At 36.0% G+C, this 25,928-nt stretch overlaps 1 protein-coding gene across 18 annotated transcripts in view; it reads left to right on the top strand.

Moving 5' to 3' along the window:
• The window catches only part of CDC42BPA (CDC42 binding protein kinase alpha), a 309,366-nt gene that overhangs the window by 230,087 nt on the left and 53,351 nt on the right, over positions 1–25,928 (top strand). For 9 of the 18 annotated variants that reach the window (XR_005362267.1, XM_038542788.1, XM_038542797.1 and 6 more), the window contains 7 exons: positions 15–139; positions 8,619–8,724; positions 9,143–9,291; positions 10,886–10,977; positions 13,988–14,064; positions 15,126–15,173; positions 21,986–22,024. Coding sequence is in view for 17 of the 18 variants with exons in the window: in XM_038542788.1 (XP_038398716.1) it covers positions 15–139; positions 8,619–8,724; positions 9,143–9,291; positions 10,886–10,977; positions 13,988–14,064; positions 15,126–15,173; positions 21,986–22,024 (636 nt within the window). In the remaining variant the exon portion in view is untranslated. The remainder of the gene's footprint in view (positions 1–14; positions 140–8,618; positions 8,725–9,142; positions 9,292–10,885; positions 10,978–13,987; positions 14,065–15,125; positions 15,174–21,985; positions 22,025–25,928) is intronic. The other 9 variants (XM_038542792.1, XM_038542798.1, XM_038542803.1 and 6 more) reach the window with 3 other exon arrangements.

Here is a 25,928-nt window from a genome sequence, read left to right on the forward strand (position 1 = left end):
AAACTGCTTTTCAGCTCACCACTTTGTATGAAAATGTAAGTATGCGCAACCAGCAGTTAGAAGAAGAGGTGAAAGACCTAGCAGACAAGAAAGAATCAGTTGCACATTGGGAAGCCCAAATCACAGAAATAATTCAGTGGTGAGTACTCTTTTTAAATGTGTTTTTATGGGTGATTTTGGACATATGGCCAGATTGGCATGAATTCCAGAAGACTATTAACATGACATTTTTTCTTATTTTTTTGCTTTAAAAAATAAGTTTCCCTGAAAAGCATAATTTTATTATTGACCTGTTGTTACTCATCTGCATCCTTCTATATTTTCTTTTAAGTTTCTCTTTTCCCCAACTGCAGCAAGTATCCCATGTCAACTCTCCACAATTACATTGAAAGCTGTTATTTTAAGACTGTTGGTTCTTAAAGAACTGAAGGAACTCATTGACTAGCAATAGAAGTTCCTGTCTAAGACCAAAATTGCTATATTTGTAATTATTTTAAGAAACAGTCTGGAGAAGAATTTTGAACCTGAAGATGTTGTCCTATCATCTTCTTTCATAATTACAGCAGATTGTTGTATACATGTCATCATAAAAACCTTAAATGATTATAGTTTCATTTTATTAACTATTCTTTAAGGTCTCAGGATTCAGTGTAGAATGAATTACTTCCATAACTTTCCACATTAACTATTTCGTAAAATGATTCTGGCGTTTATAAAAATGCTTATTTTTATAAAACATGAAAAAAGTTGAATTCAGCAGGGACTTTATCTTCTAAGGAAAACCTATTTTCTGAATTTTAATATTTACTTTTCAACTTTTTTATTCTTTTTGGCACATCATGGAGGTTTAATTTATATGAAAACTGTTTCTTTGTGTATCTATAGACCAAGCATTTAGTAGGAATTTTAGTTTCTTGTACTCTTACTTTGGTTCCTTAAGCAATTTTTCTATTTTCCTACTTATTGCAAATTAATACCCTCCATCTTAAATAAAATCAGAGGTGGATAAACACTGCCTTTTTAAGTGATCTTACCCAAATAACTCAAGTATTTTGATATAGACTTAACTATAGAACTCCTATGTTCAGTCATCTGTGGCTCATGAATGTGACTATACAGTGCATATCTAAATGAAAATGCCCAAATTGTAGAAATTTGGTTGTGTTCCAAACACTATAATACAGTTAATAGTTCATTAATGTTAAATTTATGTCCTTGATGACAAGGACATTTGCTAATTTCTGAAGCAAAATCATTCTAATCTTTATCCAAGATTATAATACCAAAAATTATAACTCTTCATTTATAGCTCCATTATTATGTAATCAAATGTATAATTAAGCTATTGCTGAAAATGACTTTTTACAGAAGAAAAAGATGATGTGGCCAGATCCTGAGTTCCTAGACCATTGATTTTTTTCCAGCAACAGGCATGATGGGTTCAGATGGAATGGGAAGTGGTTCTAGTAAAAGAAAGAAGCTTTTAATGTAGACTTTCTGGAAAGGGTTAGTAGAAAGGATGAAGATGAAAGGGTTTTTTTTTTTTTTTTTAATTTTATTTATTCATGAGAGACACAGAGAGGCAGAGACACAGGCAGAGAGAGAAAAGCAGGCTCCATGCAGGGAGCCCAACATGGGACTCGATCCCGGGACTCCAGGATCACACCGTGGGCTGAACGCAGGTGCTAAGCCGCTAAGCCACCCAGGTGTCCCTGTTTTGTTTTGTTTTTTTTTTTAAAGATTTTATTTATTCAATCGAGACAGAGAGCAGGAGCCAGGGGGAGAGGCAGAGGCAGAGGGAGAAGTAGGCTCCCCCCGAGCCCTAGGGGCTCAATCCCAGGACCCAGAGATCATAACCTGAGCTGAAGGCAGACACTTAACCATCTGAACCACCCAGGCATCCCAAGGCGAAAGTTTTTACATGATACTACAAAACACTCATTTTAGGCTTTTCACATTCAAGTGCAATGTGCAGAAGAAACCAGGAATGTAAGCAAGTCAGTTTGCATAAAAGCTGTTATTTAGAAATGGGCTAATATATTAGGGCACCTGGATGTCTCAGTCAGTCAGTTAAGCGTCCAACTCTTGGTTTTGGCTCAGGTCATGGTCTCATGTCATGAGATTCAGCCTGATGTTGGGCTCTGCATACTCAGCACGGAGTCTGCTTGAGATTTTCTCCCTTTCCTTCTGCCTCTCCCCTTGCTCATGCTCTCTCTAAATAAATAAATAGATAATTCTGGGGGGAAAAAAACAAAAAGAAATGGGCTAATATATTACATAACTAATTATTAAATACTTAATAGGGTATTGTTCTCAGAGTTCTCACCTACTGGAATGTTAAATCTGAGACGTTCTGTCCATGCTTAAAAAGGTCAAGAGTCAGGACACCTGGTTGATTCAGTGGTTGAGTGTCAGCCTTCGGCTCAGGGCATGATCCTAGGGTCCTATGATTAGAGTCCCACATCAGGCACCCCACAGGGAGCCTGCTGCTTCCTCTGCTTATGTCTCTCTCTCTCTCTCTCATGAAAAAATTTATAAAAAGAAAAAAAAAAGAAGGTCAAGAGTCTCAGGGTATTCCCAGTTTTTTAGTCTTAGTATATTAAAAAATGAAGTGATGCCAGAGACAGGAAGATGATGGTGGAGTAGGAGGGCCCTAGGCTTACCTCATCCCATGAATACAACTAGATAACTGTCAAATTATAATAAATACCCCAGAAATCACACTGAAGACTGACAAAACAAACACCACAATTAAAGGCAGAGAAGAAGCCACATTGAAAAAGGTAGGAAGTGTGGAGACGTGGTTTAGGAAAGAAACAAACCCTGGCTGCTGGCTTGGAAAATAAGAGGGGCTAAATTTCGTGAGTTCTTGGAGCCAGCAGGGTTTGAAGACTGGAGTTTTAAAGGTCAGCAGGCTTGGCTGGATAGAGCCTAGAGGGTACTGCACTTCTCTTGGAAAGAAGGCAGGCAAACAGCCTGGGGTCGGAGTTGGGGGGAGCAGGGTGGACAGACACTGGTTTTTTCTCTTCTTGTAGTGCAGCCCAGAGAGACAGCATTCATAGAGAGAATTCTCTTGAGAATAAAAGGAGCTGGCCAGCACCATGTCCCACCCCTGCCCCTCAACATAAACACAGAGCCACCTGTGGGAAAATACTGGCTGCCTAACTTGGTTCCACCAAGCCCCACCCCTAGGTGCTCTAATGGAACCATTCTTTCTAGTCACACTTAGCTTAGCTGTAGTGTGGTGGTCCCTCCCCCCTTGAAGACTAGCACAAACCCTTGTCCATACCACATCTCCTGACCAGAGAGTTCTGCAGTGCCTCAGTTCCAGAGGATATGGTGACTAGTTTCATTTCACAAGCAGACCAAAACAAACCACCCAACCCCGTGAAAACTTACCACATTCAGGCCAGAGATCAAACACTGCCCATAGCAGGAAAGGACAGCCTCTGCAGGTAACTGGCCTGAAGGAAGAGCACCCAGAGCACCACAGGATATGAAAAGATGCTCAACATCACTGATCATCAAGGAAATACAAATCAAAGCTATAATGAGATACCACTTCACACCTGTCAGAATGGCTAAAATCAAAAACACAGGAAGCAACAAATTGGCAAGTATGTGAAAAAGAAAGCAACCCTCATGGACTACTGATGGGAATGCAAACAGGCCCAGCAACTGTGGAAAACAATATTGAGGTCCCTCAAAAAGTTAAAAATAAAACTATCTTGTGACCCAGCAATCACACTACTAGGTATCTACCTAAAGGGTATAAAAATACTAATTCAAAGGGATACATGCACCTCTATGTTTATAGCAGCATTATCTGTAATAGCCAAATTTTGGAAACAGCCCAAGTATCTGTGTATACACACACACACAGAGGAATATTACACAGCCATAAGATAGAATGAGATCTTGCCGTTTGCAACAGTATGGATGGAGCTAGAGTGTATTATGCTAAGCAAAATAAGTCAGTAAGAGAGAGACCTATACCATATGATTTCACTCATATGTGGAATTTAAGAAACAAAACAAGCTAAGGGAAAAGAGACAAATCCAGAAACAGACTCTTACCTATAGAGAACACACTGCTGGTTACCCAGAGGGAAGGTGGGAGGGGGGGATGGGTGAAATAAGTGATAGGGATTATGGGCTGCACTTACCTGGATGAGCACAGAGTGTCATATGCAAGTGTTGAATTACTATATTGCACACCTGAAACTAATATTACACTGTATGTTTATGAACTGAAATTTAAGTTAAAACTTTAAAAAATGAAATGATGCCAAGACAAGGTTTTAGGAACTTGTGATACACAGTATTTTAAATGTTTCCATTGGACAAAAAACAGCTTTAAAACAGAACAAGCACTATTGTATGTAAGACCTCATTTGGATGCATTTCTAACATCTTACTTGGCCCCCTTTGCCTTTTCCTATGTATATAAGACCTCATTTGGATACATTTCTAACATCTTACTTGGCCCCCTTTGCCTTTTCCTATCCCTTTCATATGAAAGAATAACTTTTAGGGAAGTGAGACCTTGTTGCTCCTCACTGTGTTAGAGTAGGGGCCTTTCTTCTCACCATTGGCTCATCAGAATACTTCACTTTTTCTTTGAAATGAGATGACAAAGAAAGGTCAGACTCATAAGCTAGTCCAGAGACTGATTTTTTTAAATGCGTCTCCTCTCATATAATGCACTTTTCTGGTATAATAGAAGGTACAATGGCCTATAAAATATAGTTTTGCCTTCAAGTAGCTTATAACATACCACTGAAAAGTTTAAAAACTAATGTGACCATATCTGGAGATCAGTTAGAAGACTTTAAGTTGCCTTATGCATTATACAATACTGATTTTCCTATAGTATTATAGAGTTACCTTAGACTGGGTGCTTGAGAGAATGGGGGGTAATCATTTGAACCTGTAATGCATTTTCTGAAAACCCTGAGGTTAGTAAAGGGTCCTATATGTACATTGAGTGAATTGGAGATTTCATATAAAACAATAGGAATTAAGACTAGTGAAGGTACATGAATATTGGGTAAGAATTTTAGCTTTATGTATAAGAAAGAGAGGGTTTTTGCAAGGATAAAGGTATTGATTAGATGATGCATTAGGAAAACAATTCTTGGGATACCTGGGTGGCTCAATGGTTGAGCGTCTGCCTTTGGCTCAGGGCATGATCCCAGTCCAGCGATCAAATCCCACATCGGGCTCCCTGTGAGGAGCCTGCTTCTCTCTCTGCCTGCGTCTCTGCCTCTGTGTCTCTCATGAATAAATAAATAAAATCTTAAAAAAAAAAAAAAAAAAAAAGGAAAACAATTCTTTACAATGGTGCTCAGGGTGAAATGGAGGGAAATTTGGGGAAAACTGAACAAATGGTGGAGAAAATGTTGTAAGAGAAGAAGCTATAGGACTTAATTATGAAGGAAGGGCAAGAATTGAGGGAGAATTAGTATTTCTGAATTAGATTAAGAAAATGATATTATATAAGTAGGAAAGTCAGAAGGAACCAACTTTGGGGAAGATAAAATCGATTTTGTTTGTGTTATTTTGCTTACTGGTATGTCTGAACTCATCCTGAGACATCTGGGTACAGAGTTCCAGTACACTTTTGAAAAGGGTACAGAAAGGTTAGGGTGGAGCATGTAAATTTGGGGATTTAAGTCCTAGTCAGTAAAGCCATTAAAGTTGTTGAGTTCTTTTTAAAGAGCTCAGAAGAAAGGATAATTTAGTGAGGGCAGCAGGAAAGTGTTTTCACAATCAGAAAAGGGTCTCAATAATAACACTTTTATTTCCCTTTACTTAAATTCCCTCTTATTATTTGAACTATTCCTCATTCATTAATCTTCATTTGTGGATAGTCATAGGTTATACTGATTACAGTACATTCCAGGCATTGGGCTGAAAATCTACTTGTACAAGATTCTCTTTTAGTTAACACAGCAGTCCTATGAGGTAGAATTATTATCTCCATTTTGTAGGTGAGATAGCAGAGAGCAAGAAGGGTTAAATGACTTAGCCCAAGTCCTGGAGCTGGTGAGCAGTGAGTTAGGATTTGAACCAAGGTCTGTTTGACTCAATAATCAAGTCCTTAAGTGACGCTACTATGTATATTTTATGTCCTTGACGTTTTAAGAACTGTATCTTCTAAATCTTCTCTTTCCTGAGGATGCCCCACATAATAGTCAGAAGTAATAAGTATTTCTGCATTAATTATTTGAAAGAGATTGGGAGGAGAGGACTAGCTATGGCAGAACAAAATCGATCAAAATTGGCCTTTTGTAGTTGAGTAGTTACTTGAATAAACTATGGTTTCAGCAGAACAGTTGTGTAAATCAGACTTCAGAAAGTATTCTGAGTTAGTGAGGAGTTAAATACAAGCATAATTAGATACAGGTTGTATCGCAATGACAGGGAGTGGGATTGGGACAGGAACCTTTCTGGATTAGAAAAAGTCCGTATATGTTTACAGCAGCCAAAAAAATGATGAAATTGAAAACAGAAGCAGTTTTCAGAGAAGGTAAATGTGGGACGAGGAATACATTTAAATGACTTGGCTAAAGAGAAGATGAGGGACTTCCTCTAAAACTTTAAAAAAAAAAAAAAAAGTTAAGAGAATGAGCATGAGTCATCTTATCCAGATAGCCTAGTAGAAGGAAGGGCAAGATGGTGTTGAGCTGAGGGGAAGTAGGCTGAAGGTTGGAAACAAATAGCAATGATTCTGAAAAGGAAGTGTAGGAGACCAGGGCTCAGTAGAACTTAGACTTTGTAACTGACCGAGTGTTTTGGTTTTTGTTTTGTTTTTTTTTTTTTTAACCCTTCCCTTCATTAATTTTCTGTAGCCAAGAAAATAGACATAGCTTTAATAAAAAATTGAGACTTAGAGGGAAACCACATGAGTCAGAGAATGTGAACATACTCAACATGCAAATAAAAACAAAATTACAAGAGAGTTTTTTTACTTGAAATGTTGAACAACATGAAACACATGTGTACAAGAAGTTACTGATTTCCAGAGTTAATAAAGCAAATGGGACTTTCTAGGTTCCTGGAATGTGCATAAGCAGAGATTGCTGTGGTAGACAGTAAAGCAGTACGGGTTGCAACAGGCCAATTAACCTGGTCCTGTAAATGAGAATACAGTTTTCTTAAGTGTCTTTCTGCTACTCTAAAAAAAGATAATCTTCCTTCATCTCTACTTATTCTTTATATTGTAGATCAGAGAATTACATCAGAAGGTTGTTGTAGTCATATATGTTGTCCAAAGTTAAAGAATTTTAGAAGAAACAGCCTCCCGCTTACATAAACAATATTTTATAAAAGGCAATAAAGATACATACATGTATGTAGAGCCTAAAAATATGTAACTAATTAGGCTGGGCAACTTTTTATGATGATTGTATCACTTTTAAATTGTTAGATTCTTCCCCTTGTCCTCAGTACACCTTCCCAGCTGAGAGAAAAGAAAACCAAATCCCTCCTAAAGGGCCTATTTAAGATAGACACATTGATAGATGTGAATTTGGCTCTTCCGGATTATAAGTTCTAGAAGATCTTAAAGCCAATTCGAGATTTCAATCTGTCTGCTGTCTGCATCAGATACTTAACTAGTTTACCTGAAATATCCTTTCCTCATCACTATTCAGTGGCCTGAATTGTATTTATTAAAACAGCCAGCCTTCCCAAAGGCAAACAGTGTTCCCCAGGGTGCATTAGAACACACTTCTAAGCACTGCAGATTTGTACTCCTTGTACTCCTTTATATATATATATATATATATATATATATATATATATATATATATACACACACACACACACACACACACACACACTTAGCTTTCTATATACAGTTGTTTTCATTCTTCTTGAGGATAGACCTTCTTTTGTAGATTTTCATATGCTGGCAGGCCTTATCCTACTCTTGACCTTATTTTGAAGATGTAACAAAACACAAACTTTCTTTTGATAAACTCTTAAATGTAGAATGTGTGTTATTGAATATAATTTGAAAACATTTCTATCTAGAATCATAACAGTTGCATCAGTAAGATAGTGTTAAGACAGTTGTGAGTTTCAGTAGATTCTAATCTTTTCCTTTTGATGATTATTTTATTGACCATGTTAGAAAACAGAGTTTTATTGCAGTACAACCTTGATTTTCACAGAGCAGAGTATTTTTACTTTAAATTTTCTAAATATAGGGTACTCCAGTTTTAAAAGATGCATTTTGTTTTCATTAGACAAAATGGCAGAACTCAATTAACGGGGAATCTTAATATTTTTTAGAAATTATGTAAATGTATGTGTTTTTAATGTAGATTAGAAGAGTATTAATTCTCTGGTTTAAGGGCACAATTTTACTAATTTATCAGATATAAGTAATTTGAACGATCCTAAGTGTGACCAGCTTTCATTCAGATAACAGAGAGTTTAGTAAACCTGTTCCCATTTGTTGATAAGCAGGAGTGCTGTGGTAGATTTTCTGAAAGAAAATATTTATTTCACTTATTTCTTGTGTGATGCTTTAAAAACAATATATAACTCACTACAGTTTTCCTGTTTGTTTTACTTTTGTCTTTTGTCTGTTTATGTATGTATTCTAGGGTCAGTGATGAAAAGGATGCACGAGGGTATCTCCAGGCCTTAGCTTCTAAAATGACTGAAGAATTGGAAGCTTTGAGGAATTCCAGCTTGGGTGCACGAGCAACAGTAAGCTCTGCCATTTTGCGTAGAGAATTATCCTACTGGGTGGGGAAGCTCCAGTACACTATAATAAGTCTGAATACTTCTATCAGTTTGTCTAGGCTTTAAGCTAACTGTAAAGTTTCTCATGAGAATTCAGTTAGTCCAAGTCTTTGCCAGTTTAGGATATCATAACACATCTTTGTTCAACTGTAAGTTATATAGATAGCTATTATTGGTAATAATGATGAAAAATAAACTCATATGTGAGTCTGTAATTATTTCTGAATTTAATGAAAAATTATACATTTGCACAAGTAGTTTCAGTTCTACTCATTTATTAGAGAGAGTACTTGTAATTAGCTTCTAAATTTACTTGCATTACTAAATTTTGAATGTTAAAGAAAAAATAGGATGGAGCTAACAACAGTTCTATTATTTGTAGGATATGCCCTGGAAAATGCGTCGTTTTGCAAAATTGGATATGTCAGCTAGACTGGAGTTGCAGTCAGCTCTGGATGCAGAAATAAGAGCTAAACAGGCCATCCAAGAAGAACTGAATAAAGTTAAAGCATCTAACATCATCACAGAATGGTAAGGTTGAATAATAGAGTCTACTAGAATACTTTCTAAGTTGATCCAAAATTATCTGGGTAGTAGTTACGTGTTTAGTAACTGCTGGGATTTCTTTTAAGTAATGACCTTTTCTTTTAAGTAATGACCAGAAAAAAATTATGAATATTTGAAAATAAATAAATGCTTTCAGGCCTTGTGTGCAGTGCTGGGATTTTAGTACAACCTCATTTTCCTCTGATTTGTCCATAAAGTAAAATAAATAGTGGTAATTAATATTTTACTGTTTATTTTTCCCCTTATTTGTAAATTTTAGTTGACTCTCAGATTCTGTTCCATTAAATCCAAAATTCTCTCATGTTCAAGAATATCATATTAGTATAAAAATGCAACATATATATTCAGAACAAAGACAGTCATCTGGGAATTCTGTCCTCTACCATAGGTCTTTTACAAATGGAGTTTCTCCTGATGATAGATTTCATAATGGTATAATATATTCTATTTATAGTTGCTTTTTCATGTTCTTTTATGTTTTGAGAAAAGTATGTCCTCCATAGTCTAAGACAATTACCAGATCAATACATTCCTTCAATCCTCATCACAACAGTAAAGCAAATTATATTCTGAATAAATAAATGACAAAATGAAAATTTTTTTTTTTCAAAATGAAAATCTTAGTTGGATTGGATGTGAACATGCTTCAAGAATAAGTCTTGGTGATATAGAGGAACAATAGAAAGTTCATGTTACAAATCACCATGTAAATAAAAAAATCATTTGGCACTGGAATAGCAAAGTTCCAAAGGCATTCAATCATGAAAAGAAATATAGTCACATAAATTCAGTTTGTAATGGTGTGAAGCTTTAGTCCTTAAACTGTAATCATTAATGTTTTGAATCCAATTGGAGGTCATATACCTGGCACCCTCATTAAATTATAAACTCTTGTAATAAATAATCCAGACATAAATTTAAGTATGCTTTGCTTAAAAGTGCTGTTGTGACATTAAAAATGCAAGAGAACATTTTCTGGAGAATGTGACTCAATTCTGGCACAAAGATCTACTGAATGTCATTCTCTGTATTGTAATTGGAATGAGTATTAGCAGCCTTCCCGTACCTGGGACACAGGCATTTGTGCATCCACTCATAAACCAGACTAAATGAAACTGGAAACTACAGATGTACTCATAAAAATGCTCCACTTTCATGGTTTTCTGTGGAAGAGCCTAACAAAATTCTAAATTTAACCTTTGATTTTATGACATTTTAAAATTGAATCATTTAGCTCCGGGTCAGCATCTTTTTCTATAAAAGGCCACATACTAAATATTTTAGGGTTTTGGGGCCATATTATCTGTGTCTACTCAACTGCACTATTGTGGTGCAAAGCAGCCACAGATCTGTCAATGAACAAGCTTGGCTGTGTTGCAGTAGTTTGTTTACACAAGAGTAGACGACCCTCTGGATGTGTCTTTCCTGCAGTAGCTTGTACTTCCCTAACTTGACATGACTGACATTTAAACCAGGAAACTCCAGCTACATGTTGTAGGATGGCTCACTAACCAGCAGAAAAAATAATGACAGTTTTCCTTTTTTTCCCTCATTGAAGTAAACTAAAAGATTCAGAGAAGAAGAACTTGGAGCTCCTCTCAGAAATCGAACAACTGATAAAGGACACTGAAGAGCTTAGATCTGAAAAGGGTATGAGAATGTGTTTTGCATCAATCAGGGCTTATTCTTTTGTGAATACATGTTATTACCCGAGAACCCACATGTGTAGGTCAGAGAATTGTTTACACGAAGCACGCTGGCTGGCACTCACTGCTGGATGTATATCCACATAGGTGATGCACACATTCGCTGGATTGGTCTCTAAGTCATTTTGTCATACTTAATATGCATTGTTTAAAGGTTTCATAATAACAGAAGAATTCATTTTGCCACAAATTGGGACTGTTTTTTCAATGTCATGGACTATTCCACAAATAAGATTTTTGTGATTGGGAAAAAAACAAACTTATTTTTATAGTATACTTTATACCCTCTTCAAATGTTGTAGGATTCACTTCTAGAGTAGTTGAGGAAATAATGTATGAAGTAACTAAAGATTGATCTAATCCTGTTTTAAAAGGGAATTCAGTGATGAACTGTTTTGGTACTTAATTGTTTTCTTCCAAGTTTGATTCTTAAACTTCCTGCCCTGCAGGATTTCTCAGGATTTATTCCCATTTTCTTAAAAGCATTACCTGAGCATGCTTCCATTAATGTGAAAAGTAACTCAGAGTATGTGGCGGCCATTACAGAAACTTCTTTTAAACTTTCTTTCCATAATGTGGGCATTAAGAATGTGAAGATTTAATTTTAAAAAATGTGGAGTGTTATTTTCTCAATGAAGGGATCTCTTTTATGCAGTTATTAGAAATTCATTGTCCTGGGTGCCTGGGTGGCTCAGTCAGTTGAGCATCCAACTCTTGATCTCAGGGTCGTGAGTTCAAGCCCTGCATTGGGCTCCACTGTGGACGTGGAGCCTACTTTAAGAAGAAAGAAAGAGAGAGAGAGAGAGAAGGGAGGGAGGGAGGGAGGAAGGAAGGAAAGAAGGAAGGAGTTCACTGTCCTGACAACATCAGTATTCCTGACCAAATAGTGAACTAATTAATGGCTTTATGTTACACTTATGTGATGTGATGCTTCCCCATAATTTCTCAGTCCTGTAACACACAGTGATGTAAAGCTGGTTGAGTTTCTGTTTCCATGTGAGAGGGTATCACATAAAGGAATTGACATGGGGAAAAAAAAACATTGAAAGTACTAGATGTTCAGACAATTTTTTTGTTGATTGAATTTCCTGGTCAACAAGAAAGGAAGGTGAATTAGGACTTCACATTAAATTGAGAATCAAGCAGACTTTCAGATGGGAAGAGTGGAAAGCTGCATTATTTAGTGAGTAAAGGAAGAAGAATGTATAAGATTTGGAGGGCAGGCATCCCCAGAGGCAGTTTATGTAGAAGAGACATCAGTGCAGTGTGACTGTAATATACCATGTCACTGACTGACCCCATCCTTTGTAGAATATATCTAAATGTGCAAAAGAAATAAGTTTATCACATTGCTTTATGATAGCATGTGAACCTATAGCTTTTATTTGGATTTTGAACATTGGAGAGTCATGAAATTTCACTTCATATTGTAATGTACTGTATATACTACTTAATAGTAAAATGTAATATATAATGAGGGCAGGGATCCCTGGGTGGCTCAGTGGTTTGACGCCTGCCTTTGGCTCAGGGCACGATCCTGGAGTTCCGGGATCGAGTCCCACGTCGGGCTCCCGACATGGAGCCTGCTTCTCCCTCCTCCTGTGTCTCTGCCCCCCCCCCATGTCTATCATAAATAAATCTTAAAAAAAAAAAATGAGGGCAAGGATTTTTTTCTGCTATGCTTACTAATATGTCCTGGTATCTAGACAAGGTTTGGTATATAATAGACTCTCAATAAATATTTATTGCCTGGATGAATTTCTGAACATAGCCCCTCATCTGGCATCCATGGTGTGTTATTAGAGAGTAGGATGAAAGCCACACAAAATAGTTGATGTCACTTCCTAAGGATATAGAAATCGAAAATGTGTGCTTGGTTGTTTTCTGCTCTTTCCTTTCTAGTATTTATCATTGCATATATATTTTAAGAATTATTTTGGAAACCTTACATTTAAAGTTAATACCAGGGGATCCCTGGGTGGCGCAGCGGTTTGGCGCCTGCCTTTGGCCCAGGGCGCGATCCTGGAGACCCGGGATCGAATCCCATGTCGGGCTACCGGTGCATGGAGCCTGCTTCTCCCTCTGCCTATGTCTCTGCCTCTCTCTCTCTGTGTGTGACTATCATAAATAAAAAAAATTAAAAAAAAAAAAAAATAAAATAAAGTTAATACCATAGCCAACAAATATGCTTTAACTTTTAAAACTTCATCTGAGGAAAAACTAGGGTATAAGTTATTTATTCTGTCAATTAAAGCAGTGCCTGAAATCAAATTAAGGTCTTAACAAAAGTTTTTTCTTTTTTCTTTTTTTTAAAGATTTTTATTTTTTAATTTATTCATGAGAGACAGATAGAGGGAGAGAGAGGCAGAGACACAGGCAGAGGGAGAAGTAGGCTCCATGCAAGGAGCCTGACGTGGGACTTGATCCTGGATCTCCAGGATCAGGCCCTGGGCTGAAGGTGGGGCTAAACCGCTGAGCCACCTGGGCTGCCCAACAAAAGTTTTTTCATAACTAAATATATTTGTTTTATCACTAGATTATTATAAGAGATTTTTTTATATTAGTGTGTACTATAAGTTTGGTAAGAGTTTTTCAAAACAGAAACCTTGTTTGGTGATAAATTAGCTTAGAAAAGTCAGATATAACCCTATTTTTAAAATTCTTTCAAATCTACAAAGATTTAATGTATTTCTTACGATGTGCTGTATGGAAAAGAAAGAAATTCAGGAACTCGAGTCAGGAAACAAGTATGTCATGGAGACTACTATAGCTGCTAAGTGATATTCCAAGAATCACTAACATAATTTTTTAAATATGTAGAGTTACTAATATTGATCAGCTTTACAATGTGGTAGTTTGTGAACAGCTCTTAGTAGATTCAGACAGGAAAGGTTATCCATGAAAATTAGTTTAAATTGTTCTAGTTTTAAAAAAAAGTTGCTGCTGTCTTCTAGGTATAGAGCACCAAGACTCACAGCATTCTTTCTTGGCATTTTTGAATACGCCTACCGATGCTCTGGATCAATTTGAAGTAAGTACGAAACTTTTCAAGTATTCCCTGTAGTCCATTTAGAATTCACTTTGTGATTTAAAATTCATTTTCGAGGAAACTTTTATTGCTTCCCACATAAAAGGACTTAAAATCTGATATAAACAATAACATATAAGGAAAGGAGTATGTTCTGCATTCTTTTGGAAACTATAATCTCATTTGTATTTAAGAAAAATCTAAGAAAGGTCTAAATATGAGACTCATAAGATTTAAAAGAAATTTCGTCTCCTCCCCTGAGAAACAGTAAATGCAGAGCAAATCTGAAATAATTTTGATACTTTAATCTCCCAAGTATAGAGCCACAATAAAAAAAAAAAAGTAAAAAAGGTCAAAGCTCATAATAGGGAAATGCTGGTTCAAGCTCCAAATCAATTCAATTGTTTTGGAAGTTTATAATTTTTGTAAAAAGCATTACATAGAGGATATTACGCAATGTATTCCATAATAATGAAATAGTGACTCTATGACTGTCATTCTTTGGTGCTCAAGTTCTTTGCTGTTAAAAAAAAAACAAATTTTATGATATAAAGTATATTTTTGTCTCAGAAAATTTAAGTTCATGATTCTATCTCTATTAAATAATTATAAGTCTCTGTGCAGAGCACTGTTCTCGTTGCTGGAGATAACAGTAGTGACCACATTTGCCAAGTCTTGTTCTCAGAGAGGTTACATTCCAATGGGAACAGCTAGAGGTGGAGAGATTCTGCTGCTCACTTTTAATTGTTACCCTTCTAAAGTGCTTCATTTAATTTGATTATTAATGATTTGCCATGCGCTTCATTTTATTACATTTTGAGCACAATATATGCATTGTATTTCATTCCTTTGGGAAAGAGAAAAAGAACCACGCTTTAAAAAGTAATTAATGGATTTCTGAGTTTTTTGAGAAACAATGCCAATGACTGCTTTCCTCATTTATTTATTTGAATTAATGTCATTTGCCTTTCAATTGTTTTTACAAAATTTTTGATTTATTATTTGTTCTTATTAAATTGCTTCATCCATATTTTCTATTTTTTATTGCTGTATTCGTTAAATAGGATTCCTTTTCTTCTTCCTCATCTTCACTGATTGATTTTTTGGATGACGTAAGTCTTTGATTTTCAAACCAATGCACCCTTCAGTAAAAGACATCAGTGGATTGAATTGAAGAATTTTGCCTAGTAATGCAGTCAGTTTTAGAACTATCACACCTGGTAATTTATTTGAGACAAAATTTGCTTCTTAACTGAAATATAATGAAGAGTTTATTAAACATCAGAAAATGAAATGTACTTTAAAAAATGCTTTGGCCATCAGAGAATCTGTATTTCCTTTCATTGCAACAATTCTGAAGACTGGAATGCTTACTTGATTATTGTCACTATATATATACATATACATATACATATATATATATATACATATATATATATACACACACACACACATATATATATATATATATATAAATGCTCATTTTTATTTTTCATGGTGATTTCTATTTCACATTCCTGTTTCTGGCACTTTGCTATTTAATTTATCTGTTAGTCAGAAGTAAACTTTTGGTGGTAAAATTTTTAAAGTGACATGTTTTATTAAATCTTTCAGTCGCTTTTACTATAACATGATTGAGTACAAATCCATTTTTAATGCTGAGAGAATTTCTCTTCTAATGTGGAAAGTGATTTTTATTAACATTTGTGCCACATACACTATAAATTGACTGCACTACCATTTTCTCTTCTAAGTTAATTCTATCAATTTGATAATTGAGAAATCCCTAATGTATATTGTTTATTCTCTTTACTGAAATACCAGATGTATGCATTTTCTCTGTTCCATATTAAATGGCACAAAAATCCTTGTCATGTCGAACACTTAATCTCTCTAGAAACCGGAAAATAAAATAAATTCAAATACAAATGTTCTACATAGCAACAGTTTTTATACCAGAGAAATTTTTATATGTCTTATTTTTTGTGTTGTGTTAAATATAGTTCTTATATTTGGAAAAATATTTCGCATGATTTTCCACTAAAGAAATCTCTTGATCTAGATTTTTAAAAACTTTTAAGTGGTTTTTTTTCTGTCTTTGAAATACTATACCCAAGTGTACTACTTTCCATTCTGAATGGAAACTATTTCATTATTCTTGAGACAGTTCTAGTTAATTCTACAGTGCAATAAAGAGAACTTTCTTGAGGTACAAAAATATTTCATGTTATGATCCACTGTATGTTTCACTGTACTAAATATTCAATATAGCACATCCATAGAAACACTATTCACATGAGAGGGAATGGGAAGAAAATTTGATTAAAATATTTTATTGTTCCTTTCCCTAGAAAACCATTTCCATTTTTTTCCTAACAAACTCCTCTCTACATCCCCTTTCTTCCCACAAAAAAGTTCTGAATGTAAAACCTAGAAGTCATGTGTATTTTGACAGATAGGTTTGTTCTGCTCAGCACAATGTTTGCAAGAATACATGCTGTCCCATGCCCGCCTTGTCTCTGCTCTCCCCACTGCCACCCAGCTGTAGCATAGAAGCTTCCAGAGTCCTCTGGGAGAACCCCTTCTTATCCTTCATCCACTAGCACTCAGCCTATAGGATTGAATTTTAAACCAGCATGAAGGAACTCCTCTCATAAAGTGAAAAGGTGTTGGGTTCACACAGGGTGAAGCTTTACGCATCAGGCTCCAGCTCCTAAAAAGCCTAAAAGGTTTTCCCCTCATTTGCTTCCGGAATTCTCTTCTTACTGGTTAAGCACATAAGGGGACTTGAATTCTGCCTTTCCCACTTTCTGGATGTATGACCGGGAGCAAGTCATTCAGCCTTTCCTGTTAGGTAAACCCCAGCTTGCTTCTCAGAAGAATGAGGGTAATAGTAGGGGTACTGACTAAGCAGTGATTTGAGAATTTAAAGGAACAAGATGTGGAAAGTCCTCGGGAACACTGGTGACTGTGTCCTTACTTGGAATGGGGCCATTCACCCCTCCTTCCTGTGTTCCCTTTTGCTCCCTTCCTTGTCTAAGAATCCAGTGTGGCTTCCTTGGCCTTCTGCTCCCTTTCCGTCCCCAAACCCCCGCACTAGTCTGAGTCACTGCACTCCCTGCACCCCGAATTGTTCAGCCACACGACCACCATATTTGATTTTCACATGTCAAGGAGAAGGCCAGCAGTGAGCTCCCATTTAAAATATATATATATATATTGTATTCTTAACTTCGTATTTTATGGTGTTAACCTCTGTTTATCGTTGATGACTATCACCACTCTTCCCAGAGTTACCATTCATTTCATCCTCAAGGCCAGAGTAGAATGATGATGTTTTGAAAAAATGATATTTGATCCTTGGCGTGCTTATGTTCCGCATCTGGTTTACTTGGTATGGAGCTAAACTTCTGTTTAGGAGTAAGATAGGATAGGATAAATCTTGATCGTTCTTTGTACCAAAACTAGTGAAATGTTGTGCATGACCGCCCCCTGTAGTAAGTGGACTCTGACCCTTTAACTAGCGCATACAACACATCCTCTGGTCATTCTTTGCTCATTTCTATCTTGTAGAAATAGAAGAGAAGTAGATTACATTGAAGACCTAGAATTTGAATTGCATCTGGAAATGAGGGGTTCTCTGGTATCCATATCATTGATCTTCCCTGTCTGCTCCCCATGGCCTAGTGACCTCATAGGAACATACCACCAGTACCTCCTCTCCTCCAAAATTACCCCTTATTTTTTCCCTTAGCGCTCCCTTAATCGGCCTTTAACACAGTAATTCTTTTCACATAACATAGTGCACAGAATCACTCTCGTGCCACAGCTTTTCCTCAGTGTGCTTTGCCTGTTAGCTCAAAATTCAAGTGAATGCCAGAATTTCTGGCAATATGGGAACACATTTGGAGCTGAGCTTTCCTTTTAAGTTGCATAGTTTAGACAGCTCTTTCTCTGAGTCGAGTGTCTAATAAGAGCAGTCTTGACAGGAGAGCAGAGTGTATGACACAGGTCCCATCCTTCCCCCGACTCAGGTGAAGCAGAAGATATTCCCAACACCCTGCTTCTGTAATTCAGGACAGCTCAGGTGGTTGGGCTTTTCTGCATGTAGAGTCATAGACTTCTGAAAGAGAAAAGAACTGGAGAAAATATTCAGTCCGGTGGTTGTGACCGTTGCTGATCACAGCATTCTCCCACTAAAAAACTGGATCGTTTGCTCCCCCACTAGTAAAGTTGTATGACTCTCAGTCTTTGGAGGAAGAGGGAAGTGGTGGCAACAGGATTATGGATGACACTGTTTAGGATAGATAAAAGGCGGTTTTAGCTCATGGTAAAAGAAACTGACGTTACTCTGAACACTTTGTCTCTTGGATCAGGCATTCCCAGGTGCGGTGAGACACCAGTGACAGAGTAGAATAGATTCCAGGGTCCTTCTGCTACGGAAATCATTTCCTCTTGACCTTGTCTTTTCTCTCAGCCTCACACACCCTAGACTGCCTGGGGGTGGTCCGTGTCAGGCCCAGCACCAAAGAGGGTGAGGGGCAGGTGGAGCTCACCAGCTTGGTCTCTCTCCCGTCTGTTCCCTGCATTCCAGTGGCAAGTCCAGGCACAATTAGACCAAGCTTACAAACTTCCCATCCTGTTCAGTTCATTTTCTTCTTTTTAGTTGAACCCCCAAAATACTTGGCTTGATTGTATTAAAGGTCCTACTAATTATACTTGTTTAAATGAACTACTTGTTCTTTATATCTGGTACACATATTGTCATTTATTAAATCTGTGCCAGGTAAGTTTTGAGTTTTATTTAAATGACAGTTCTATACACTGTTCATTTAGGCCAAATTCACAAAAAATGGAAATTGCCCTCTTACCTGGCAAATGAGTGTACCAACTTGCTTTTGGAGGCTGTCTTCCTAATCTAGCATACTAAGGAAATAGTAAACCCAGGAAATCAAAGGTGTGAATGAAAAGGTCAGACATCAAGGAATAGGCTTGGTCCCAGTAGTCCAACTGTCTGGTCCTCCTAATACTGCTTTCTTGTATCCTGGCATATTACAAGCAGCAAATAGCCTGAGAGTATTGGCAAGCTGATTTCTGTGCCTCATTTTGGCCTCCTAATAAAATCTTGTTAAGATGTCCTAAAATATTTAATTTCAGTCCTGGCTCCTAGGTTCCTTCATTCATCTCTTGGCTTTTAGCATTCTCTCTCCTTCTGGCTTCTTTCATATTCTGTCCTAACCCATCACAGAAATCTGAGGCTTGGAAGCCTTGTGTAGCTGTATCTGGGGAGGTCTGACCATATGTAAAAATCAAAGGAAGACAGAATTTTAAAACATGGATTAAAAAGATCTTTTAATCCTATGACCCAAACCAGGCCTAAATCCTTCTGAGAAATTATGGCATTCCTGATATTTCCTCATTCAATGCTTTTTAAAAAAATCTTCCATCCACATATTAAATACAACCCAACTTGAAACTCTCACATTTTAGAAGGTTGTTGTATCCTTCTCTAATTTAGGCAGTATTATATATTATTTTATATATATGTTTTGTATGGTATATTGTACATTATATCCTAATATATTTAGGCAATCTAGAGGGAAAAAACCATGACTACCTAGTCTTTTACTCTTCAGTATCTTATTTAAAAAGACCTTTTTAACTGAATCTTAAGATCTGTTTTCCAAATTATGTGTCAGTAAGATAAATTACTTCTTTTGGTTTCTGCCTTGCTTCCATAATCAGTCTGAAATTTATGGTGGCAATTTATACACCATATATAAAATGCATAGTTTTAAATGGTCTGTGAAAACAGCATACTGCTTCCCAGTGTATGCTGTGAGACCAGTTTCACACCGTGGTTGTAGGTGAGTGTGTATAAGAGAAAGTGTGTGCAATGTGTGTTCTCCAATTATATTATCGGGAAATAGTCTGATTTCCCCTTCTCTATTGAAAATATAAAAATAGCTATTTGATTTCTAGGTAGACGCTCTAGGAAGAACATTGTCACTATGGTAACTTAATACCATTATTAGCTTTATATTGTGCTAGTTTAGACACTGTGTTGTCTTTATATGCAAAGATGGTTTTGAGAGACATGTTGACATGTTTTTAGGATAGTGGTAATATATTTACTTCGAGCTAGTCATGCTTTTTTTCATGATTTCAGCACACTCCCAAATCTGTTCTAGAAATGTAGGGATACCCAGTAAGTAAAAGCTTCTCTGTGTTAAACATTTTAGCACTTTCTACACATGCAGTACCATACTTTGCACAATGGTAGCTGCTAAGATAAATCAGAAGAAGTAGGCGTCGAAATGCTTATCTTACTGTTAGAGAAAAAAATCGATAGTTATGTTCTGAGAAAAAAATCGATAGTTATGTTCTGTGCCATGTAGAAAGTGATGGGAAATATTTAGGTTCAGTATTGAGGAGTGTCAGAGGATTCATTCAGTATTTATTAAGGATTTTTACATTTATAGGCCCTATGATAAGCATATTCTAGATCCTTAAGGATCTGAGTCTGATGGAAAAACCATACATGTAAATAAATAATTATAACAATTGGGAGAAGCACGCTAATAAAAGGTATGGCCTGTGTATCATGGGAGTATAAAGCAGAGCTATCTGACTGAATGAGACGCCTGCAGGAAGCCTTTCTGAAAGAGCCAGTGTCTGAGCGGGGTCTTTACACATGGACGGGTGTAGTCCACAGAGCAAGAGCAGCTGTGAAAGACGAGTGTGCACTAGGCGGGCTGGGCATGGTTAGGGAGGGTAGTTCTGCATAAGCAATGAGGATTACCAAAGAAACAAAAGCCTGCTGAGGAATCTGCAGGCCTTCTAATCCTGATTTGCCCTGAAGACTTTGGCACGTTGTGGTCAGGTCATGCTCCCTCCACCTAGAAAGAAATAAAATTCCCTGTTGTACAAATAACACTGAACATCTGGAAGGATGTTTGTCATGCTTCAAGTTTTCTCTGAAATTTGTGGCTCCTGTAGACTCAGTTGATAAAATCCATCCTCTAGTCCCCCTACAAATCTTGTACATGCCACCACCACCCCCAGCTACCTGGAAAACTCTGCAGTTCACCTCTGTCCCAGCATTCATCACACTGATGATGGCATGGTGTCTTCCCCACCAGTCTGTGAATAGTATGCCTTCTGTGTTTTCTAAAAACCTGACGTAGTGCAAACCCTCAGTAAACAAATGTTAGGTTCAGTTGCGTATAGGGAATTGCCCAAGGCAGATAAAGTTTATTTGTGTAAAACTCTGCTGTTCATACATCACCAAGTTCCAGAGACTTGGAAGATTTTTCAGTACAATTAATTATGAACTGCTTGTTGTTACTGCTGTTTTACCCTAATTACTTAATCTTTAACGTCAGAAAGGTGAAGGTCCCTCTTGACTTAAGCCTGATGTCTAATCAGGTTGAACAGTATTGGTGAAGTGAATTCTTGATTTAATTCATTATCAGTAATTCTGAAGTCCTAATTAAACTTTTATACTTTAAAAGAAGCATCTTTGAAAAGAGTAAGACCTTGGTAGGTAAAAGACTAAAGTATTTTATTAAATGCTACCCGGCACTAAATCAGAATTATTTGAATCCTTTCTTTTTTCATGTTTCCAGTCGCTACTGCCAACCTTTACAGAGAAGAAATTATCCATCACTTGATGGAGTGTTATTCTGTGGGTCACTGTTTGTGCAGGGTCTAGTGAAAGCTTGTCATCATAGGCCAAATCTGAGCAACTGTTTCTTTACTGTCCTACCCTCCAGTTTTTCCTGAAAATACATGTACTTTCAACGTATCGCAAAATATGTCTTTATGTGTATGTTGATATACTTTGTCTGTTAATACAGCGGTAGCCATCGAGAGTCATGTGTGAGTATTTGTAACGTGTAGTATTCTCCTTTCTTTGTTGAAGCGCTCTCCGTCCTGTACTCCAGCTAGCAAAGGCAGACGTGTAAGAGACTACTACACTGTGTGTCCCCACCCCATGCCCTCCACCCTGTCTCTTACCCTTCTTGCCTGTGGTTGCAGAACACGCTAACGTCTCCGTGATGTACTATTACCTTACTGCATGCTGTGTGCTGCTGCTCCTGCTATTGCTACTCTGCCTTTCTGCATTTTCTTTTTTTCTTTTTCTTTTTCTTTTCTTTTCTTTCTTTCTTTCTTTCTTTCTTTCTTTCCTTCTTTCTTTCTTTTTTTTTTTTTTTTCTTTTCGTGGCTTTGGCCGTAGAGCTTTAGGAATGTTCATATAAATTTCAGTAACCGAACTGCTAAAATGATAAGGTATCTTTTAAATTTTTATTAGGGGTAAAATGTGATCCTAACATATGCTTTGCAAATTGATCACATGCAGAGTTAATGACTTTCTAAATAAGAATATAGTATAAGCAAATATGTAGAGATTTCCTACAGATCTTAATTATTTTGGGGAAAAAAACTTGATGATTCATATTATTCAGAGTTCAAAAGAATTTGGGACAAGTTATAGATTTTATTGACTATAATTTTATGTAAAATCTCTGCAGAAATCTTTGATAGATTATTTAATGTAGTTCAAAGGAATATCCCTAAATTTATTTATAGATTTAAGGCAATAATATTAATAATAAATTGTTTATATTCTAAGATACCAAGATTTTTTAAATATCATGGCATTCTTTCTGTATGAATTGATAGCAAACTATAAGCATCATCCTATGCTAAGGCTAGCTCAGTGTTTCTCAATATTAAATGGGCTAGCCACTACCTCTATCCTGCAAGATTCTGTTATGCCCCAGAATGGGGAATGTGTTTGTAGAAAGATCTCAAATTTTCCTAAACCAACGTCCACCCCAACATCAATATATACAACATACACGCTCCCTAGTTGAGAAGCAGTGGGCTAGCTGGTTTTGTTTGCTCTGGTTTTCACACACCATGTTAAATAGTAGCATTAAAAAGGAACACCTGTGGTAGATACAAGCTTTGAAACTTTCACCTGTCAGCTTCATAATCATTGGTATTGATCAACACCTTAAATCCAGAATTCTTGAGAATTCTGTAAACTCTGGTTTACAAAGAGCATGGGGAGTAGTAGGGTCACCCACTGCTTCCTGGTGCTCTTATCTTTCAGATGTCATGATACATTGATGGCAAAATAAATATGATTAACCCTTACATAGCACATATTTCCAAACTACTGTTCAATAGTGAATAAGCAGATCAGATACCAGTGGTGTGGCAGATGGAAACTATGACTTCAACTAATATCTCATTGATTGATAAAGTTTCTGAAAAGATTGCCGTTCAACTGATTTTTTTAATGATTTTGACATTTAGAGAGTTAAAACCTTCGGGTGCTTGGATTTATCAAATTAATCTGAGTATGTGTTAAGTATATCATATAACCTCTAGAAAGGAAGACCAAAATGTTATATGCCCAATTCTATTAGGTTCAAATCATCAGACTGAACTGACTGAATTTTTAACTAGTTTCTTTTTAAAAAATATTGTTATAATTCAGAGAGATTTTATTTTTCTGGTTACATATAGATTAGTTATATTTCACTTCCTTGCAGATTTCTAGGGGCTTTGGCCTCCTGGAGCCCTTCTGTGAATCGTAATATAAGGAGAAATTTTTGAGGGAAAGAGCTATTATAAGGTTCCTACTATTTAGTCTGTATCTTCATTCTGTAGGGTATGAATAAGCCGTACTTAACTAGAGCCTATTGATGCATATATGTTTTTTTAATACAGCTGTGATAAGCTTAATAATCTGCTTTCCAGGCTTTCTTCAATTTTTCCTTAGTTATATATCTGAAAAAGTTTAAAAACCACCTCTGAAAAGTGATATCTCTGAAGGAGTTGAGTGAAGAATCACCAAGTATTCAGCAGATGCAGAGAAGCATCTCAGTGGCATAGTGAGGCACCTCAGTGGTCCTGAGAGATGGCAGTGTGTTACAGTAGGACACAGATGGCTACCATTGCTAACAGTGGTCTAGAATCCAACAGTGACATATGATTGTATAATATATAGTGCTTTCAGATGAGCAATAGGTAATAGTTAAAATTCTTTAAGTGACTCATATATCATATGAATGAGGTATCACTATTTAGGGTTTGCTATATTTTTATTTCCAGTCTGCTATAAGGTTCCATTTACATACTTAATAAGTGGCATTATTCAATTAGGCATAGCACAAGTAAGGTTTGTTACTAATATTATTATTAATGACTGAATATAAGTGGTTATGGAAGGGTCCACAGTGTTCTCATTAATAGTGAGACACATTGAATGTTTCATTTTAGATTATTCCTTTAGAGTGGAACAGAGATTATAAATAGCTAACATGTAGCTTAACTTTTGTTTTCTGAGAACATTTGTAAATTCTACAGAATAGATACTCAAATAGATCTATTGAAAGTAAGGAGAATTTTCTTAAAGAGTAGCAAGTTACATTATTTGTAATTAGTAAGATTGTACTTACTAGTTGTACTCTTCAGTGGTTTATTATTAGGATGATAAAAAGATTTGCTGTTTTCCAAATGATAAGGTATTTCCATAATACTGTTTTTTATCATAAGCTCAATTAACAAAAAATTAAAAAATTATATCAGTGAAAGTTTGAGGTTATAAAGTGTTTTTGAATACAAAAAATTGGATTACTTGCCACTTTGTATCCAAAATATTTCTGGCTAAAGTTAATTGATGATAATTATATTTTTTCTGTTTTATATTTACAAATACAAGACAACATGTTAGATGTAAGCTTTTTAAAAAAAGCTATATCTAATCTGTATCAAATCTTGGTATCTTTTATTTTAAAACCAGGTTTCTTATGAGTGTTTTGCTTCTTGTATATGTTCAAATCTCTAATTATTTTTGAAGTAGAAAAGGCCCATTGATACACATTCAAGATGAGTTGTTTTAGTTGTTTTTATTATTTATCAGAACACCATACTGCATAATTTGAGAAGTTTACCTAAAAATCATACCTAATCCTAGGGGGAAAGAAAACTTCTATTTTACTGAACTACCCTAAAACTACATTTTGTAAATCACTTGATAGGGAAATCCTAATAGATTCAGGAAGCCTTATAGACTTTTTACATGACAGTGTTAGGCATTGTGGATGATACTGCTAATAACTCAGTTTATTTTTTTCTTTTCTTTTTTTTTACCAAACAGTAGAGCAGTAGGTAAAAAACCACATTGGAGGAAGTAGGTGTTTCTAATGCCTTGAAGTAGGCTTACTCAGGAAAAAAGAACCGAAAAATAGAAAAAAATCACATCTACATAAAGATATTCCCCATCTTTCTCAGTAGAGTGGAGCTTAGAAATACTGAGGGGGGCACTTGACAGGATGAGCACTGGGTGTTATTCTGTATGTTGGCAAGTTGAACACCAATAAAAAATAAATTTATTATTTAAAAAAAAAAGAAATATTGAGTGAATTGTTTATACTGTTCAGTTAAGTTTTTTTCCAAGCTCTTCCTCCAAATACTATTAGAATGTCCTGTCCAGTTAGTATTACATATTGCTTTCCACTATTTTTTCCTTATCATTCTTTCTACAACCATAAACGCAGTTACTGAATTGTGATATCTCTACTATTGATGTATATCATATTTATCAGCTTTTCCTGCTATTAATGTATATCATATTTATCAGCTTTTCCTGCATTACTAATTCAAGTCATTGCTTACATGTAATGCTATACAATTTTTCAAAACACAAAGAATTTCACTTTCAAGATTTAAGTATACTATTGTTGATTGTATTATAACCATGATAAAGGTTCAGAAGATAAACATAATTGATGTGCTATTAATCAGTTGCTTTGCTGCCATGTTGTATCTGCATCATTGCCAATTATTAA

The sequence above is a fragment of the Canis lupus genome, chromosome 7, assembly GCF_011100685.1.
Source record: "Canis lupus familiaris isolate Mischka breed German Shepherd chromosome 7, alternate assembly UU_Cfam_GSD_1.0, whole genome shotgun sequence".
NCBI classification, from domain to species: domain Eukaryota; kingdom Metazoa; phylum Chordata; class Mammalia; order Carnivora; family Canidae; genus Canis; species Canis lupus.